Genomic DNA, 20,864 nt, shown 5'->3' on the forward strand with positions numbered 1-20,864 from the left:
TACAGAGAAGTGTGGAGCTTCTAAATGGGGCAGGTACGTGATGATTACTCAACTCTGAATTTTCCTTTGCCAGTGCTAAGACTTTTCTCAACAGCTTTCTTCAAATAGCAGAGGCTGAGATGAATGAGATGCAAAATAGAACCATGATCAATACCTTCCCCTTCTTGAGCAAAACTGGACTTGGTAAAGGGTCATGCTGACGAGTACTGGGTGAGTCACCTCTACTGATATCCTGGGCCAAATTTCCAACACCCGTTCATGTTAGGGAGGAGTGGGAAGGAGATTTGCATGTGTGACCTCACGCAGAAGCTCCAGCCTGGCATAAAAACAGTTGCGGTGTAGGTATTACCCAGCACCAGGACCAGCAGTTTCCAAACAAGTCAAGACCATGACAGTCCTCAGCTCCATGTTGCTGCCACTCTGGCTGTTTCTATGCTTCGGACTACTGTGTTCTTCTGCCAGCTCTGCAGGTGACATTGACAACTGCGTCCTCTTCAATGAGGTCATCACCACTGGCCAAGGCATCATGGCCAATTCAGATGTCTATGAAAGCAACACAAACTACACAGGTGAGGAGAAGCCATTCTTTTTGTTGTCCTTTGTCTTCTGAGGGGAATTAACTGAATTTCAGAGCACACCCCTCCACTCCTGCTCTCAGTCACACAAAACATGTGTTTTTGACCCAGATGGGAAGTGGGGGCAGAAACAGAAAGAGCCTGTGTGTGAGAGAGTTGGTCGGGTGGGACTGTTTCCTCCCTGTCCTTTGTGCAAACCAGAGCCAGGAGTCATGAAGTCCTGACACCCAGGTTAACAGCCCCAGCAAGAGCACACCTGTGGAAAGTTCTCAGACTGCAATAGAGTGGGTGTTTTTATTGTTTTCACAGGTAATAAGTGCATCACAATGTGTGGTCTGTTCACATTCATTTGATAAAACAATGCCACCGTGGATGATAGTATATTGCACAACACTGGGAGGCACTGTTTGCCTTTGGTGTGTGGGTGGAAACCCTAGTGAGCTAGGCAGGGAGAGTGCTACTCTTCCACCTTGGTTATGATAAGCAGCCTGCAGCTGAGAAAAGTTAGGTTACAAGTCAGGGCTCCCCTGCTATTAAGGGGCAGAGCCGGCTCCTGAATCTTGGTCTTTCCTTCCAGTCCAATGCTTTTCTTCAAGGTACATAGAATATTTAACAAATATTCTGTTTTGGATCAGCCAAACCTATAAGTCGAGAAAGGTAATTTCTTATTACTTTCATAAAAACAACATTTAATATGGTGGTTTACATGTATTCATGCATTTAGATCTCACAAAAATATGTTAGGCAGATAACATACAATGACCATTCCCGTTTCACAGATGAGAAAACAGGGGTAGAGGTGTTAGTTCACTTCCTCAGGTCACAGCTACTTACAGGATGGAGCTGGAATACGAACCTGAGCAGTCCAGTTTCAGACACCCAGTCTTTAACCACTGCACTCTACGACCCTCACTTACAATAAGGAGAGCTAGGACTTCTTACTACATGCTGGGTGCTGTCCTAAGGGTAAATGCTATTATCTTCCCAGATGAGAACCGCAGCATTGGGAAGTTCAAGTTTTACCCAAGGCCATAGTGGATAGCATTGCTAGTATCTGAACCTAAGTAACAGCCAAGATTTGTCCAGCTCTGTTCAGCCAGGATGTCCAGCTTCAGAGCCTGCTGTCTCATTACTATGTCGTCCTGCTCTCCTAGAACTCTAACCAAATTCTGCAGAGAGTACCAAGGTGATGTCCATAGCCATGAACCACAGATTCCAGACTTCAGCAGGAGAATGACAATGGTCTGCCTTCACACGCTTGTCCCAGCTTGTCCTTTTCTCTTTTTCCTTGGGGACTGTCACTAAGGGCCTCAGCTGTGACTCAGATCATTGTATCCCACTCCCTCAGTCCTTGTCCTCCCAAAACAGGGAGGATAATCTTATAATTCAAGATGAGGACAGGAAGGCATATGTGTGACCCTGCACATGGGGAAGGACCTGGGGGGCCGAGGGACAGCTACAAAAGAGATCAAGACCCCACACTTAAGATAACATATCACAAGGTGAGGGATTTTGCTGTTGACATGGAAGAAAAAGAAAACTATCTCGTGAAAATGCCGGGTGGAGATATGTCGACTGGGGTTCTTTTGAGAGTAGCAAGGCAGGAGAACAGTCAAGAGAGGATCCGTAAGACCCCTTGAAAGGGAGTATGCTGGGTGAGGGGGAAATCGAACATTTGCCGAGGTGTTGGGTAGAACAGAGAGAAAGGGGAAGGAGGAGAGGAACTCCAGGTCATTGAACACCTATTTCGTGCCAGGCATTTCTCCAAACTTTACCCCACTTCATTTCAGAGCAGAAATGTGCTAAAACTCCGTGATAGACCAAATCACTATGTGAATTATTTAAGCTGAGAGTCAAAATCCTACGCTCAGGGAGATGTGAAGTGCCAGACTCCACACCCAGGATTACACAACAGGCTCCATGTTTTCCTCATGAGAGTGTCATTGCAGGATTGCACTGGGACTCAGGACTTTTGAGGAGACTTGGTAAAGACCAACAAAGGCCAACCACTTCTCCTTATTTTGATTTTAAAGTTTTTTAAATTTCAGGGTTTGTGTCAACATTGGTAAGTCATGTATAAATGGGTTGGAATGTCCTATAGCACACATGCAGCTCAGGCAGGTTAACATTAGAAGAGGTTCTCTGGGTCTGTCTTGGTATCAATGAAAGAAACCCATGACGCAGTGACATTTACATTAAGATTGTGCTGGGTATGTATCTGCCTCCATGGGCAAGAGGGATAAAAGGGGCTTGCCTGTTTGCCTGAACCTTCATCTTATTTAAGGGCACTGTCCAGCACTGGGTGTACAACTATTTTTTAATTAACATATAATGTATTATTTGCTTCAGGGGTACAGGTCTGTGAATCCTCAGGCTTACACAATTTACAGCACTCACCATAGCACATGCCCTCTCCAATGTCCATAACCCAGCCACCCTATCCTTACCCCCACCCCAAGTCCCAGCAACCCTCAGTTTGTTTCCTAAGTTTAAGAGTCTCTTATGCTTTGTATCCCTCCTTGGTCCCACCTTATTTTATTTTTTCCCTCCCTACCCCTGCCAGGACCCCCTGCCCTGCCTCTCAAATTCCTCATATCAGAGATATCATATGATAGTTGTCTTTCTCTGATTGACTTATTTCACTTAGCATAATACCCTCTAGTTCCATCCACTTTGTTACAAATGGCAGGATTTGGGGGTTTGATGGCTGTATAATATTCCATTTTGTGTGTGTGTGTGTGTGTGTGTGTATGTATGTGTGTGTGTGTGTGTGTGTGTGTGTGTGTGTGTATCACATCTTCTTTATTCATTCATCAGTTGATGGACATCTAGGTTCTTCCCATAATTTGGCTATTGTGGACATTGCTGCTATAAACATTGGGGTACATGTGCCCCTTCAGATCACTACATTTGTATCTTTAAGGTAAATACCCAGAAGTGTGATTGAAGGGCCGTAGGGTAGCTCTATTTTCAACTTTTTGAGGAACCTCCATGCTGTTTTCCAGAGTGGCTACACCAGCTTGCATTCCCACTAATAGTGTAGGTGGGTTCCCCTTTCTCCACATCCTCACCGACATCTGTCATTTCCTGACGTTAATTTTAGCTGTTCTAACAGGTGTAAGGTGATATCTTACTGTGGTTTTGATTTGTATTTCCCTGATACCAAGTGATGTGGAGCACTTTTTCATGTGTCTGTTGGCCATCTGGATGTCTTTTTTTTTTTTTTTTTTTTTTTTAGAAATGTCTGTTCATGTCCTCTGCCCATTTCTTGACTGGATTATTTCTTCTTTGGATGTTGAGTTTGATAAGTTATTTATAGATTTTGGATACTAGCCCTTCATCCAATATGTCATTTGCAAATAACTTCTCCCATTCTGTCCGTTGTCTTTTGGTTTTGTTGACTGTTTCCTTTGCTGTGCAAAAGCTTTTGATCTTGATGAAGTCCCAATAGTTCATTTTTGAGTGCACAACTTTTTAAATCAATCAGTAGTTATTTAGAGCCCTCCAAGTTCCCAGCATTGGGCTGGCCAGATACTGACATGGAAGAAACCACAGTACAGAGAACAAGCCAGAATGTAATTAACTACTCAACTCTATAGGAACAAATGTAAATGTTTCAGGAATGAAAGGAAGAGAAGGCTGGACTGGGCCAGAGGTGGAACATAGGTAAGGTCCTGGAGAGTAAGCAGGGATGGGATGTGTGATGAGAAGGCAGGGTTCCAGACATGAACAAAGGTTAAGGGCAGGTATGGGCCAGTTGCACCTGCAGAACCGAGGAGGGTTGGCTGCACCTAGAGCAGGAGTGCAAAAAGCACAGCGAGCCAGGTTAGGAGGGTCATAAAAGCCATATGTTGGGTACTGTAATCAACAGAAGTAAAAATGTAAAAGCAGAAATCTTTAGGTCGTCTAGAAAGATGGGCGCTTGAAAGGTTTGGGAGAGTACTTTGTCCTCACAGAAAAGCTGTATGTGGAAGTGATCTGGCTGCAGCCTGAAGAGGGAAGGTGGAGGCCAGAAACCCAAGTTACAGATGCGTAGGAGGGAAGGAAGGAGGCAGGAAGCCAGTGTGAGAGAGGGAGAGCAGAGGTAACAGCAGAAACAAGAGCTTGCCCGTGGGAGAACTGACAGACTTGGTACGATCTCAGGATACCATCGCTGAGCACCACCCTCCTCACTATCGTGCACACGTCTACAAGGGTCAGGTTCTCAGTGGGCAAGTCAGGCCAGTGGGGTTTGGCTCAGCCCACCCTGATTGGCCAAAACAACAGAACAGAAATGTTTTGTCCTAAAAAAGATAAATAAATAACAATCCCAATTCATTCAACACCCATCATGTGTTGAAAGCCTTACACTCTCTGTGCTTTTCCCAGGAACCTTGTAGATAAGGTACTATGATCTCTGTATCATGAGGGCTAATGTCCTCATCCTCAGACCCAGGACCAGACCTGGTGTAGAGTGGGCATTCCATAATTATTTGCAGAGCGAGTGACGGACAGGCTGAGAGAGGAAATGACTCGCTCCTAAATGTGAAAGCTAGAATTCTTACCCAGTAGTACTGTCTGATCCTATTGTGCCACATGCTTGGCTTTCTTTGCTTTGTACGGAAAAACCTCTCAAAGGATTTGGGTGGCTGACAGGGCCCTGGAGAATAACACTTTAGCACTGAGAAATTCTCCCAGAAGGGATCTTTTAAGGGAGGGAATGGACAGGCTGAAATGTCCTCTTGAAGTACGCTCCCTGTTACATATCAGAATGCTAGAATTGGCAAGTGTCAGTGCTGTCCCTGTGAGTATATCCTATGCTAGGTCAACAGGGAAGAATTACCTGACTGGGGAAGGCCAGGAAACCCTAGCATTATTGGACAGGGGCTCAGAGACCACACCCCTTCCCTCACACTCAACAACAGAGACCAAGGGAATCAGTGATTCTGGGACCAAGAATGGGCTCTGCTTTAACTTGGCACTAAGGGTGCCTAATGTCATGACACACTGCCCAGTGGGCCCACTTGACCCCTTCCCAGGCAACAACCCCGCCTCTCCCCACCCTGCTCTCCCGCCGAGAGAAGGGCAGAACAACCCATCTCCTTTATCTGGTGCACAGGAACCTGGCTCTGGAGGTTAAGAGCCAACCAGGATCTTACCTCTGTTCTACAGCAAAACCAGGGCCAGAGCACAGGTCTTCTTTTGTTTACCATTTACTGGAGAAAATGAGGAAAACAAAAACGCACAAGGAAGAAAATAAAAATAATTGATAATCCCACTACCAAGAAATCACCATAGTTAATATCTTCTATTTCCTTCCAGACCTTTGTCTGCATGGGATCGTACCGTAGGTACCACACTGGTTGTAACTTCCTTTTTCCTGCTGAAGTTTGATTTCATGACCCTCATCCCCCTTCTGACTGCACAAATGGCTGACTGGTTCCCTACCCTTCCCTCCTAGTATGGGTTCCCGTGAATGCCAGCGTTAGCTCTGTGGTCCTGCGAGCCGTGGACGCGAACAACAACTCACTGGGCCTCTGGGAGAAAGCAGACAAGGTTTGCCGCAACAGTGCCCTGTATCGCCTGGATAACCAGAGGGATCAGATCTTCATGGCAAACTGGGTATCTCCTAACTCGACGAACATAACCACAGTCGCGCTACAGTAAGAAACTACCCCTGTGTGATCTGCTTTGGGCTTGTACAAGCGCAGATGGGGTTTACACAGTTTCACGCTGACCTTGGATGACTCAAAACGCACTCCAGACACGATGTTGAAAATTTAGTAGCTGCACTCCTTTCTGCCTCACTACTCTGTCCTTCTCCCTGCAGGAGTTCCCACATGTGCGCAGACACAGACACACACTCCTCCCCCCTCCCCCACTCCCAGGCAGGTGCAACAGAGACAAAGATCGCTCTAGTGTTAAAGAAAACCATAGCTGTAGAGTGGTTAAAACCAAACAAGCAAACACATGAAAACACTTTATTTGGGCCTGTTGCAACAGGAGAGAAGAGACCTCAGGATAGAACCAAGTTCAGTTCTGAATACATCACAGGCAAGTGGGAATTTAGAGCCACGGAGCAGGGTGGGGATCACTGAGAGGAAACAACAGGGCCTGTGAGGGGGGCTTCTGGCTAAACTGACCTAACAGGATTCTTGCAGAAGGCAGGCCAGGGCCATCAGATATTCCCCTGGGGTGGGAGAAGACGAAGAACTAGGTGTTAGGGGTACACAGTGGGAGGTACTTGCTGAACTGATTTAGCAGGGTTCTCACTAAAACCGGATTTTACAAGGAAGTGCACAGACAGGCCTAGAAGAAGGTTCTGGAGCCTGACTAAAGTTGGTGAAGCAAAGAATCATTGTCACTGGACATGCTGTTTGCTTCAAATTCCAGAGAATAATTTTTTAAAACACACATTCATTTTGGAAATGCCACATGTGATGACTGTGTCATAAAACTGGCTTTCTAATGTCACACAAAATGGACACCCTCAGACTGTGAGGTGAGGCCACATGGGGGCTTGCATTACACTTTAACAGAAAGACCTTCCTCTCAGCTAATGACATTATCCAAGTTACCTCAGGAGCCCATGTTGAGAGGCCCTCACACTTTCAGACTGCCACTTGTATTGAAAGGTCAGGTCTGACCATCGGGCCGTGGCTCCTAGTGGTGTCCCCTTGGTAGTGAACAGCCACCAAGTCTCTGTGGACATTGGTGGTTCTGATGCCATCAAGCCATCCTGCCTTCTCCCACCATCTTGGGGCCTGGTCAGACTCAGCTGGTTCTGGAGAGGTGACTGGGCCCCAAATCCAAGGGAGTTGCTGCATTCCAGCCTCCCGAGGACAGCAGTCTCTTAGAAATCGGCCAAAGCTAATCAGGGCAACGACTTTGCTTTCCTCTCACCTCATTAAAGCCTCCACACTCCATGCAACAACAGATAAAAGGCCCAACGATAGCAACCTGCCACAGAAACAGCACATTCCCACCAACAGTGTGGTCTGCAGACCCCTCCTACCCTGCACTGGCCTCTCTGCTTGTTCAGCCTTGGTACCCACTCCTGACACGGCGAGGGGAGCAGCACATATGATGGGGGTATGGAGAGCAGCCGGGCGGGGCACAGTGAGATGTGAAGAGGCCCCTGTCCACGGGGCTCCACAATGAGTTTTGGGGAGGCAAGGCCCCTACAGAAATAACTGCAGAAGTTGAGTATCAGTTCCTCAAGAAAGCATTCCCTAAACCCCCGGGTCAGGCTCCAGCTTCCTATTTGCACTCTCATAACTTCCACTGCTTTGTCACAACACGTCACAACTGTGATCAATTATTTAACAATTGTTTTGTTGCAAGTCTGTTTCTCTGAAGAAACTGTAAAGTGCCAGAAGGGTAAGAACCATGCCTGTCTCGTTCACCACTGTCCCCTCAGCACCAAGCATGGGGACTGGCAAGTGGCGCACACTCATTAGTTAACTGTTGAATGTATGAACGGGAGACGGGGTTAATAACGTGACCACTGACAGAACAACACACCAAGCTGTACAGACCACTTAATAAGCATTAAGCACCTACTACGTGTCAGGCATTGCTGACGACAGAACCTGCCCTCAAGGAGCCCTCTCATGGCAGGGCTGGTTCCCAGCAAGGCCATGCAGTCACGGGGCACGTCTCTCTAACGGGGCTCTGTCTGGGAATGACAACGTGGAGAAATGACTTCACAGAAGTTACTGTGCAGTATCTGGGCAGATGGGACCAGGATGGAGATCACAGGCAGGACTGGCTTGAACAATGACCAGAAGTGCATTCCAGCTTGTGGGGAGTTCAGGGTGCTGAAGTTGGTGGGGTGGGGGATGGACAAGAGCTTCACTGGAGCAAGACCGTGGAGAATCTTAGTCAAGACAACATACGACAGATCAGTAATGATCGGCTGACAGTGCTGTAGAGAACACCAAGGTCAGGATCTCCCGGGAAGGCAGAAAAGGGAGCTAGACTTGTGAATTCCACAGCGGAGGGCCTCACCATTATCTCTTATTGATTTGCCCTCCACAGAGCCTTCAGTATTAATTTCTACAATGCTGCTACATTTTCTTCTCTGCAACTAGGAAGAAAAGGTAAGTTCCTCTGTGGCCTATTTACACATCTGGCAGTGACTCGGTCAGCGTGGAAAATTAGATGGTGGGTGCCTTAGAAGAGTCTTCTAATCATGTGGTATCCAGATGTCAGCTGAGTTCCAGAACACCTGAGACCTACAGAAGACAGTGTGACCCCTTATCCTATGCCTCTGGGAAGCAAAAGCCATTCCCAAGATTTTTGCCAACTCCCAGGGGCCTTTAATTAGCCACCTGTGGCTCCAGATTCCTGCTTCCTTGGAAGCCATTATGTCCAATGCCACACCGATGGATAGGAAAATCAGCTCTTTGCTTAATTTCCACAATGCATTCCCACTTGCACAATGCCTTCCTAGGTATAGCAGACTTTAACCAAGGGACTCAAGGAAAGGGGTAAAGATTTGCACAAAGAAGGCTTGAAGAAGAGTATAGAAATGCTCATACTTTCCTTAGTTCTTAGAGTGGCCTCTGGCCACCACCAAGGATTTCCACTGACCTTTAATAGGCTGTTGTCCCCAATTTACGGCCATCCTGAAGCTCCTCGTCCTTCTCTTGCCTTCTCTGTCCTATTCCTTCTCTCTTACCTTCTTCTAGGGAGCTAAAACAAATTCAAGAAATTGAGGTGCAGGAAAGATAGGTAACTTGCCTGAAGACACACAGAAAGTAAATGGAGAAATTAGGACTCGCGGTCCATATCTTACACTTTTTTCCACTTATCTTAGACTTACCTCAAAACTATAAAAAGACAATCTTTCATTCTTAATGAAATTTTTAAATACAAAGTTCAACCAAGAACAAGAAGCATTAGTCCTTCTCAGTGTTTAGATAACAGGTCTTCCTTGGGGGTCCCCCAACACTGAAATACAAGTAGTACGCAGCCCATCTTCCTGCTGGCCATACATTGCAAATGTGGACACAAGGGATATCTATCTACAACAACAAATTTCAAAGTGATTCTGTCTAAGGAATCTATTACATGAGTGCCTTCATGGCTTCCTTGGTTGTTCCCCTCTATGAAAAGACTGGGGTGTTATTTTCCTCCTGAAGGATATTTTCAAGATGAACACTCATGTAAATGCTAGGAAAGAAAGAAAAAAGTGTTTGCTTCTAATCAGGATTCCTTGGCTCCACATTAATAAAATCCAGCTTAGAAGGAAAGAAAAAAAAAGAAAAAAAGAAAAGAGGGGAGGGAGGGAGGAAGAGAGGAAGGAAGGAAGGAAGCAAGCAAGCTGTTGTGTTCAGACCTTGTGGTTCAGTGGGTCAGTGGGATACTGGAGAAACATCTACCCTGGGAAACACTAAGAGATAAAACACAGTGCCTTGTAATTGGAAGGCACCCTCGCACCAGGGGAGAGTGCCTGAGCCTGAGCAAATCACTGGACTTCTCCCTTTTTTTTCTTCTTCCATATAATCCTCTTTGATCCACAGACCCTTGGAGGCATCATTAAAAAGGCTCTAGTTTTTCCAAGATCAGACTACCCACAGGGCCTGGTTATCTCTGCTTCTCTGGAAGGCAACCTCAGAGAACCCAAGGGTGGTCAGATCCCTGCACAGAGGAATGAGAAGTGCCTCTGAAATCACAGAAAGAGATTCCAGGGTTTGAATGGGGCTTCTGGGTACTTGCTTTAGAGCAGGGGTAGCCATCCTCAGGTCTCGATGATACTAGTTGTTTGGTTTTTTTTTAAGATTTTATTTATTCATTTGACAGAGAGAGAGCACAAGCAGGGGGAGTAGCACATAGAGGGAGAAGGAGAAGCAGCTACCCCACTGAGTAGGGAGCCCCACACAGGGCTCGATCCCAGGACCCTGGGAGCATGACCTGAGTCAAAGGCAGACTCTTAACTAACTGAGCCACCCAGGCCAGGCACTCTGATATCTAATTCTCATAAGCGTTACATGCAACCTTTGAAATTAGCAAGAAAAAATATTTAATTTTGCCATTCTGGATCATATTTGCACTGCCTAATATAACATTAAGCACATGAAGACATTTGAGGACAGAGTACCCACCCAACAAATTCAGTGGTTGTTTAAACTCCTTCCCTGTAGGATTGTGTAGACCTTAACGGTGGAGAATATTTCTTACTTATTTTTTCTTCCTTGACATTCTATACTCCCTGGTTTTCCTACTCCTCTACATACACTTAGCCACTAAAAAGTGTTGACGGAAGTTCGCTCATAAACTCTGGCTCTAGTGTTCCATCAGCTTGGCCTCCTTTCTCCAGTGCCCCCCCAAAGCAGGTTCTGATGCCTTTGTTTTGTTTTGTTTTGTTTTCCAGACACAACCACTTCCCAGATCTCTACAACCAGGACAAACCCACACCCTACCTCAACAACAGGACACAACTACACGACAAGAATAACTCCACACTCAACTGCAACAAGAAAATACCTCTCCACAACCACAACAACCCCACACCCAACCTCAATGACAAGACACTTCTTCACAGCCAGGACAACCCCATACCCAGTCCCAAGGACAACCAGCTTGGCCAACAGAACCTTCCTCTGCCCAATCACAAGTGCCATTCAAATCCTGCTGGTGTTTCTCACCAGCAAATTCCTCTCCTAGAAGGAAGCTGAAAAACAGTTGCTCCTGCCTCTACCATATCCTCCTAAGTTCAGTTCCAAGCCAGTGCTCTTATAGGCATGTGAATGAAGACTTTACATTCTCAAATGGGCAACTCTACTACCATTGCTTTGGACCAAAACAGAGACCTGGGTGTCACTTGGTGGAGGGTAGCTAGTCCATTTACTGGTGGACTTGGGGCACACACATGTTCAACTGGTGAACATCAACGGATGTTCAGTTGTGTCTCTCAAGACACAAATTAGGCTTTTTGTTTACTACTTAGACCTAGTCCGGGTGTAACCTGGAATTCTGGCTCTCAGTTTCACATGCTGACAGCCAATTCCGCAGCCAATGTAAACTTCTGTTCACTGCCAAATGATTCCTCCATACCTGAGTCTCTGTGGGAACAACCTTTCTTCACTTTCAGGATGATCTCAGAGTTCTGACCAAACCCACTCAGCTTACACAGAGCTTCTGTGCCTCATGTCACCCAACAAGGAAAGGAAAAAGGAATAGTCCTGATATTATTGGCCACACCAGTAGCACGTGAAGGGCTAGAAAACAGGAATGTACCATGTCTGAGCAAACAACCATAGGTAAATATGATGGTATAAAGATACTATTTCCTATGTCATACCAAATAAGCTACACTTCAAACAAAAATGTGTTAAATTCAAATATAAGTCTTTAATAGAGTGATTAAAGTACATCTGTCTAATTTTATTCATGTATATGAACATTAAAAAATTAATAGAATGCTGAGAGTGTGTACGCTTTCAAAGCCAGATCTAAGGGTAAAGTTTTCCCAATTTTACTTCTCTTCAAGTACAAACTGGTCATTTTTTCCTTAATGGTAATTTCCATTAAGAAATGGGAAAAATATTTATAATATTCATAATGCAATGTAAAACCAAAAGAAAGCATGGGATTTCCAACAATACCCTGGCAATAAGCAGCAAAGTTCTAATAATTACCTAAATTCCAAGATGCCAATATCTAGAAACTAGCCTTCCTCTGGGACGGTTTCTGTCAATTTCTTCTTCCCTGTGAATAAGACACACTTTTCCTACTTGTAGGTCTTTGATTTTTGTTGAACCCCGGACATGTTGAAGGCTAAAACGTGGTGACTCTGGAAATCAGGCTCTGCCTCCCCTCCAGGGCAGGCTGCTGCTCGCTGAGGGCCACCCTCCATTTGCTTAGGGACTTTTCCCAACTATCGTGTGCAGACCACATTCCTTACTGAGCGTGGTCACTGACCGCTCTCTCCTGTTATCTCAGAGCTCAGCCAGCGACCTGAGAGATTTTCTTAAATATCAAAATTTAGCAGCCTCTTTCCTCATTAAGCATTCCTCTAATAGCTGGAAGGGTTTTTTGTTTTGTTTTTTGGTTTTTTTAGATCCTAGAGTATTGAGAAAGTTCACTCCGACAGTCTTTGCCAGCTTAATGGTTGCTGCAGTGAACAGACCGATTCCTGGAGTTCCTCATCCTGCCATGTTCTGTGACATGACTCAGTAGCCACCACTAGTAACTACCAGGTGCTGTGCTAAGTGCTTTAAGTGCATCTTCCCATTTAATCGTCACAACCCTAGAGATACAGATATTTTATAGACACGGACACTAAGGCAGAGAGAGAGAAATCATTGGCCCAGAGTCGTTCAGTGAGTAAGTCGTGAGGCTGGGTTTCGATAGAGAGTCTGCACCATTAACCAGGACACCCTTAGAGCCCCCTGTGTGGCTCCTGCACCCCCTGGATCCCCCAAGACAGCGGGCTCCCCAGGGCCCTATGACAAGAAGGTATGGGGCTCTCTCAGGGGCACAAGCAGGCGGTGTGCTCCAGCAGCGCTCCCCCACGCCCCACTCGGCTGCCACCTCTGAGAAAAACTGCACTGAGCCCTGACCCAAAAGCTAGGAACAGGCTCATATTTATCCGTCATGGCCCAGCCTGGCTGCATCTCAGGCTCCATGTAGAAGGTGGGACAACTGTTGGAGCCTCAGCAAAAACACTCTCTCAAGCTGGAAAACTTTTAGACTTGGAGAAATCTGAAGGGCTGAATTCAGACACGCAGCCCAGAGGCAGCTCGGCAAGGGCACTGAATTTGGAGGCAGGGAGCCTATTAAATTCCAGTTCTGCTCCAAAGGAAGGAGGTGAGCTTCTGCCTTGATTTCTCATCTGTTCCATTCAGGGTTGGCCCAGGTGGCATCTGAGCGCTCTTGCCAGTGGGCCTCCATTTGGACTTCCTGTCACATCCACACCTTAGTTCTCAGGGTCTAGTCAGAAGTGGGAGGTCAGCATTGCTCTGTGCCCTGTCTGATTGGCCACCAGGAGCACTGCAGAGGATTCAGAAGAAAAAGCCAGGTTCAGACACAGAGTGTCGTATTCTCGACAAGGGTTATCTTCCCTGGGCTCGAGAGGCCGCACTTCCTCAGGAGGCTTCTGGGTTATCTGCCATCCATGGTGTCTCCAGCGAGTCCAATGAGCCCCCAGGAGAGCAAGAGTAAAGAGATAAACAAGTATGCCTGTTCAGTCTAGGAAAAAACTAATCCTGATGGGAGGGTGACCCACCATGAGGAAAACAAAGGCATTCAGGAACTTCGGGGAAACCCCACGCTGCACCTCCTGCACAGAAAAGAGGTGAACAAAAGATGGACTGTCTCCACTCCCACGCTCCCTTGCCCAACCTCATTCTTCCACTTCTGGGTTTTCTTCTTTGCGGCTTCCTGTTTTGTGAATTCAATGCATCCTTACCTTCTGTTAGAAACAGCAACTGCCCACCCCTTTACGGGAAGGGAGTGCTGAGGGAGTAGGAGAGAAAGCTGCAGGCTTCCAAATCCCATCACCTCAAAGATCCTCGCACCAGAAAGATTACCGAGCCAGGTCAGTAGTCACTATCCCACTGACTGTTCAGGGCAGCAAAACACTCGACAAGCAGAACACGCAGACATTACCTTATGATCTCTCAACCTCCACATTACTTTTGAAAATAAACATTGAAAAATACTAATAGGGCGCCTGGGTGGCTCAGTGGGTTAAGCCGCTGCCTTCGGCTCAGGTCATGATCTCAGGGTCCTGGGATCGAGTCCTGCATCGGGCTCTCTGCTCAGCAGGGAGCCTGCTTCCTCCTCTCTCTCTGCCTGCCTCTCTGCCTACTTGTGTTCTGTCAAATAAATTAAAAAAAAAAAAAAATCTAAAAAAAAAAAAAAAAAAAAAAAAAAAAAAAGCTTCCTGCAAAAAAAAAAAAAAAAGAAAAGAAAAATACTAATAATTAAGTAAAAAAACTTTATTATTTCATCCAAGAGGTAGTTCAGCAAATGTCTTAAGGCATAAACTTTGAGGTCAGACTGCATGCGTTCAATCTTGTTTGATTTTACCCCCTTGATAGTTGTGGGACCCTGTATGAGTTATTTAGCATCTGTGTGACTCGATTTCCTCATCTGTAGAATAGGGAGAAATACAGTAGCTACCCATAGGCCATTGTGGAGATTAAACCAGTTAATATATAAAGCACGTGGAATAGTAACTGGCACAAAGTAAGTACTATATAATTATTTAATGGCTAAAAAAGGCATCACAACTGATATATTGATGTACAAGAAAGCCAAGTATTGTACCCACAGAAATATGTGCAGATAAAATGGTACCCATAACAAGGACTTAAAGTACTAACGTAAGCATATTGTTAACTCTTTTTTTTTTTAAGATTTTATTTATTTGATAGACTGAGATCACAAGTAGGCAGAGAGGCAAGTGGCGGGGGTTGGGGGAACAGGCTCTCCCTGGTGCAGAGCTTGATCAAAGGACCCTGGGCTCATGATTTGAGCTGAAGGCAGAGGCTTAGCCCACTGAGCCACCCAGACACCCCCTAACTTGTAACTCTTATGAGAAATGGTCAGTGTCTGACATTTCATAGCCTTTCTCCCCCTCAGCCCCACCTTCACCACCCTTCAAGCCTCTAAGTAAAACGTCCCCTTGCATGCTGGGTCAGCTCCTCTTACAGAGAAGCTAAAGCTAAACTGTGGGTGAGAGGTTGACAGTCCACATAATAAAGAGTTACTGGGGAAGGTGGAGAAGAAAGAGCAAGCCAAGTCTGGGACTGGTACTGTGGGGCCTGAGAAGAGATGAGCCTCTGTGGAGTGCGTGGAGAGGCAAAGAAATTTCCTAAGAGCAGCCCTCAGTTACTAACTGGCTGTCTCTTAATGTCCTTCAAGACATAAAAGTGAAAATAAGAATTATTTTCCTTCTGATCACTGGACTGTATTCCTTTGACTGTGGTTCAGCACTGAAACTGCGTCATATGGACCACCCCTACCCTGCCTTTATGTAAGTTATGTCCATGCATATAGATAGAATGAAGTTAAATATATATACCTGATAGAAGTGGGAAATAATTTAACAGACGCAAAAAACTACACATTCATCTATGCATATGCATATAACCTGTATGTAAAAATAACTTTAGACTCAGACACTTGAGTCTAACAAACTCAAAAAGCCTTTGGGTAAACGAACAAAATATGTAGACAGCACATTCAAAGAGCTTGGGAAAATTGTTGAATCGTTATTTTAATTGAGTCTGTTTTCCTTCCTTCCTTCCTCTCTTTCCTTCCTTTCATCCTTCCACTCTCCTTCCCTTTCTTTTAAAGCCAAACAAACTTAGGTTCAAATCCCAGCTCTTCCACATAATGAATGACTTTGAATAAGACCCTTCATCTCCTTCGACCCCAGATTTCCTACAGTGAACTAGAGCTGACTGACTCCACCTCCAGGAGCCACAGTGACCGAGATGCTGGACACACAGTGGATAGCATATTGTTAATTCACAACAAGCCAACCAATGCCAACAACGTTGCTCAGTTAACTACACAATCTGAAATAAGAGTGGAAAACATACCCCACAGTCTGGTTAGGCTGCACTTTTTCCCCCCTTTTCTAAATAGTTTTCTCCTTCAAGAATGGAGCTTCAACATTCCCCCCTAATATTTTGGGAGTTACTGAAAGTTATTATGGCAACAAAACTAGGCATTTTTGCTGAAAAACATGTTATTGCCTCAGTGTTGCCACAGATCTATTCAGTTCATGCTCTATGAAAAATCCTGCTCTTAGGGGCCAAACAGATGGAATGATAAAAGGCATTCTTTGCAATACCAGCTGAGGCTCTCTCTGCCTTCGGCATACCTCCTCTCCACAAGCTGGTGGTGGGTATCAAGGAGGTGACGTATTGCATGGAGCACTGGGTGTGGTACATAAACAATGAATCTTGAAACACTGAAAAAAAAAAAACCACACACACACAAAAACAACAACAAAAAAACCTACCCATCAATCTTGACTGTTTATCCTGTTATTAAGGGAGTACCTTGTCAGTGAACACGTGTAAGGGTGGCTACCAATAACAGTGTGGCCACGAGGACAGCAATTTCCCAAAAGATCCTTGATTCTCACTTATTTTTTGATAAAGTAGTAGTTGAAAATTTTTAAAAATTTTGTTCACAAGCAGGAATGGAAATTTTCCGGGAAGATAAAATTAGCCTATAACTAGGTTTGGAGATGTACTTAGGGGATTTTATTTTACTTTGTGGTCGTTGTTCATAAAGAATAACATCTACGTGAAGCATACTTGAAAAATTTGGTATTAAATCTCAAATTTTTTACCAAACCAGGATCAACCAGTTCTTTAGAGATGGCAGGCACTTTTATTCAATCAATAACTAATTATTCAGTACCTGCTGGGTAGTGGGCCCTAGGCGAGGTCCTGGTGAAAGAAAACTAAAAAGACAACAGGGCTCTGGCCCTTACATGCTTGGGAAAGACAGTCAACTAGTAAGCAAATAAATAAGACAAAAGGAAATGTAGATAAAAGTTTTGAGAGAAAGCGGAGTGTATAGGTATTATAATAGAAAATAATGGGATTTCTACCTATTCGAGTGAGCAAGGAGGGCTTCTGCCAGAGGGGGACCTTTAGGCTGGGATCTTAAGAATGATCAGTTTTACAAAGAGGTGAGAGGTGGGGGGTAGAGGGCATAAAAACAGAAAATACAAAGATCTTGAGGCAGGAATGAAAGTGGTGTGCTTTAGGACCTGAGAAAGGCCAATGTGACCAGCTCCCTAGCTGGACGCTAGGAAAAGGCAGTGACCGGGTCATATGGGTCATAAAGTTTGGTTTCTATTTTAAAATCAAGAGGAAGCTTTCAAGGAGTAACAGTGGAGAAGAAAGAACTAAACAAGTATGGAAGAGAACCAAACTGCAAGCAGAAGACCAGCAAGAAGGCCGTGTCAATAATCCAGGCAAGAAATGGTGGCAGTTTGGCCTGAGGCAGTGGCCTTGGAAATGGGGAGAGAGAGAGAGAAAAATCACTGCATAGTTTAGAGGTAGAACTGGTAAAACTTTCTGATAGATTAGCAGTGGTAGGAATCCAGGACAAGTCCCAGATTTCTGGTTTGGAAAAATGAATGGATGGCAGCAGCATTTTGAGGGGAGCTGGTGGAAGCATGAAGTCTGAAGGAGGACTTGGAAATTCACTTTAGGGGATGTTAACTTTGATGCCCGTGCAATACCTCGCTACCCATCTATGGTCCTTTCTGCAAATTAAACCTTTAAAAGGTGAAAGACAACACTAGCCCTTCTATTTCTTCAGGTTGTCATCAGCCACAGTGCTCGTATTTATTAAGATATTTGTGAAAAGTGAAAAAGGTCTTTAAACTGAGTTCATACTTTTACTAATATTGGGAATTTTCACTGATAAACTGGCTGCCTGAAAGGTGAACTTGGGCTGATGTACTGAGGACTTGTTTCTTGGGCATCTTGGAGAATATGACCTTGGGATATTGTTTCTTTAACCAAGAAGGAAGGTAGGTAGGCAGGTATGGAGGAAGGAAGGGAGGGAGGGAGGGAGGGGAGGAGAGGGGAGGAGAAAGAGGGCGGGGAGGAAGGTAGGAATAGGGGGAGAGAGGGAGGGGGAGAGGAGAAGAGTGGAGGAAGAAAGAGAGGAAGGGAGGGAGAGAGAGAGAGTAAGGAAAGGGAAGGGAAGGGGAGAGGAGGGAAGGGAAGGGGAGAAGAGGGAAGGGTAGGGGAGGGGAAAGGAGGGAAGGGGAGGAAAGGGAAGGGAAGGGGAGAAGAGGGAAGGGAAGGGGAGAAGAGGGAAGGGAAGGGGAGGGAAGGGAAGGGGAGGGAAGGGGAGGGGAGGAGAGAGGAGGGAGGGAGCGCAGGAGGGACTAAAGAAGGAAGGAAGGAAGGAAGAGGGTGGGAGGGAGGGAGGAAGGGAAGGCCAGTGCTTTAATTCTTCTTTTTAATGATTAATACTCTTGTCTCCATGGTGACAAAATCCCACGGGATTGGGTGGTTGGATTCTGAAGGAAGCAAACCAACTGATGAGCTACTTGAAAGCCTAACTGCAGCTTTGAAAATCCTTCCAGCGCACAAACTGCCCTCCCTGACGTTTCTTTGGTGCTGATAGCAGTTCTCTCTGCAGCTATGCGAAGAGGGTGTTTATCTGGGACAGTTTCCAAACGTGTCTTGCAACAGAATCTTGCTATAAAGTTAAATCGTGTGAAACTAACAATGATTTTTCTATATGCGAGGGAGGCTAGAAATATCCCAGACAAAACAAAAGTGAAATGAGCACAATCTGTTTCCCATCTTTAAAATAATTCTATTTCCAAGAGGAATGTAAAAGTTTAGAGTTAAAAAAAAAAAAAAGGGGGACACTTACCATAGATCTAGGCTATGAGTGGCGGTATATACTCAACTGATCGTATTCTGGCCATTTTTATAACCCACTGGTAATACTACATCAATTCAGGCTATATAATGACCACTTGTTCTGGTCATTCTGTTCATAGTGATACAGTCAGTATAATTGTTCTCAACTTCTTACCTTAGAGTTGGTGTGGATTTCAAGAATCATGCTTTAAAGATCTGTGTACGTCTACCCACAAAACCCACCATGCCCACTGGAAACCACCACTGCTGCTTAAATATTTCACTCCTGCAAAAGGAAATGTGTTTTATTCCAGGCATCAAAAAGGGGATGACAGGCCTCCCCTACCCCCACTGACCTCCCCAGCCTCCTTTCCTGCTGTTCACCTCGTCACACTTTGCACACTAGAATATATGTGCAATCCACCCCCTCGAGTGTGGGTGGTTTTAGTGACTTGCTTCTAAGGAACACAATCTAGAAATGTGATCAGGTCACAAGAGTGTGACCTCCACCGTGCTGGGGCGCGTGCGTGCTCGCTTGCTGGCGCTCCCTCCCCCCGCCCTCTCACCTGCCCATGCAGAGGAAGCAAGCTCCCCTCTCTGAAGCTGCTCTATGCAGGGGACCCCATGGCAAGAAAGGGAGGGACAAACTGAGGACTCCAACCAACAACCCCATGAGTGAGCTGGAAGCTGACCCTTCCCAATCTAGCCTTGAGAGGACTGCAACCCATTAGTGACCCTGAACCAAGGGTCCCAGCAAAAATATATCCAGACTTCTCACACATTCAAGCTGTGACAATAATGATAAACGTGCAGTTCTGAGCCACTATTTTGGGGTAATTTGTTATGAAGCAGTAGATAACCAGACCACCCCCCTTCCAGGGTGGTTGCAGGGATTACATGAGGTAACGTAAAAAGTCCTGAGCAAAACGCTGGAGGCCACAGAAGGTGCCACACTATGTCAGCTCTGCCCTCCTCCCCCGCTGCTCCACCGCCCTGCTCCACCAGTTCCTGGCCACTGTCACCTCACGTCTGGATCCCCACAGTGGCTTTGCAACCGGTCTCCCTCCTTCCCTGCGTCCGGCTGGTGATCCTCCTTAAGAAGCAAACATAAAAACTTCAACAGCTCCCTATTTCTCAAAGGATGAAAACCAAAATCATATTCCAGGCCCCCAGGCTGTGCCCATCCTATTTCCAAGCTAGCTCCCCATTCCACACTCACATCTCAGCACCCTTCTATTAAGATTAATCTCTTCGCTCTATCCCAAATACACTTGGTCCATTCCCACCAGCTTCCTCACTAAAGGAAGCGTACCTGCTCAGCACATCCTCCCTCCTTTCTCCTGAATTCCAAATGCCACCCACCCTATCAGGTCACTTCAAGGACCATTTAGGACCAACCTCCTCTACTGAGCTTTTCCAAACCCTACCACCCTATGATAATCTTCTCCCTTGCCTAATTTAATATGTACTACTTTGGTACTTAAAATCAGACATGGGGGCCCTGTGTGGCTCAGTTGGTTAAGTGTCTGCCTTCGGCCCTGGTCACAATCCCAGGTCCTGGGATTGAGCCTGCTTCTCCCTCTGCCTGCCACTCCCCCTGCTCATGCATGTGTTCTGTCAAATAAATAAACATCTTTTTTAAAATAATAAAATAAAATCAGAGATATAAAATCTGAAAATAGGCAGAAGCAACTTCAGAAAGCATTCATTTTATGGGTAAAGAAACCCAGGCTCTGAAAGGAGAGGGACACCTTAATAAGAACAGGATGAGGACCAGAATTCAAGCTTTGAAACTCTCACCATTATTTGAGTCCCTGTACCCCTGGGGCTAATAATACATTATATGGTTGTTGTTGTTTTTTTTTTTAATTTAAAAGAAATTATTTTTAAAAATCCTGTCTGGGACGCTTGGGTGGCTCAGTTGGTTGGACAACTGCCTTCA

The 20,864-nt window shown here is 45.5% G+C and overlaps 1 protein-coding gene across 1 annotated transcript; it reads left to right on the forward strand.

Moving 5' to 3' along the window:
- Positions 1–370: 370 nt before the first annotated feature.
- Positions 371–13,724, forward strand: PLET1 (placenta expressed transcript 1). The gene is made up of 4 exons (XM_059405658.1): positions 371–569; positions 6,016–6,217; positions 8,595–8,656; positions 13,549–13,724. Exons 1-4 carry the CDS (start codon positions 389–391, stop codon positions 13,722–13,724), a joined length of 621 nt encoding a protein of 206 aa, XP_059261641.1. The 5' UTR covers positions 371–388.
- The last annotated feature ends 7,140 nt before the right edge of the window (positions 13,725–20,864 follow it).

This window comes from Mustela nigripes, chromosome 1, assembly GCF_022355385.1.
Source record: "Mustela nigripes isolate SB6536 chromosome 1, MUSNIG.SB6536, whole genome shotgun sequence".
Lineage (NCBI taxonomy): Eukaryota > Metazoa > Chordata > Mammalia > Carnivora > Mustelidae > Mustela > Mustela nigripes.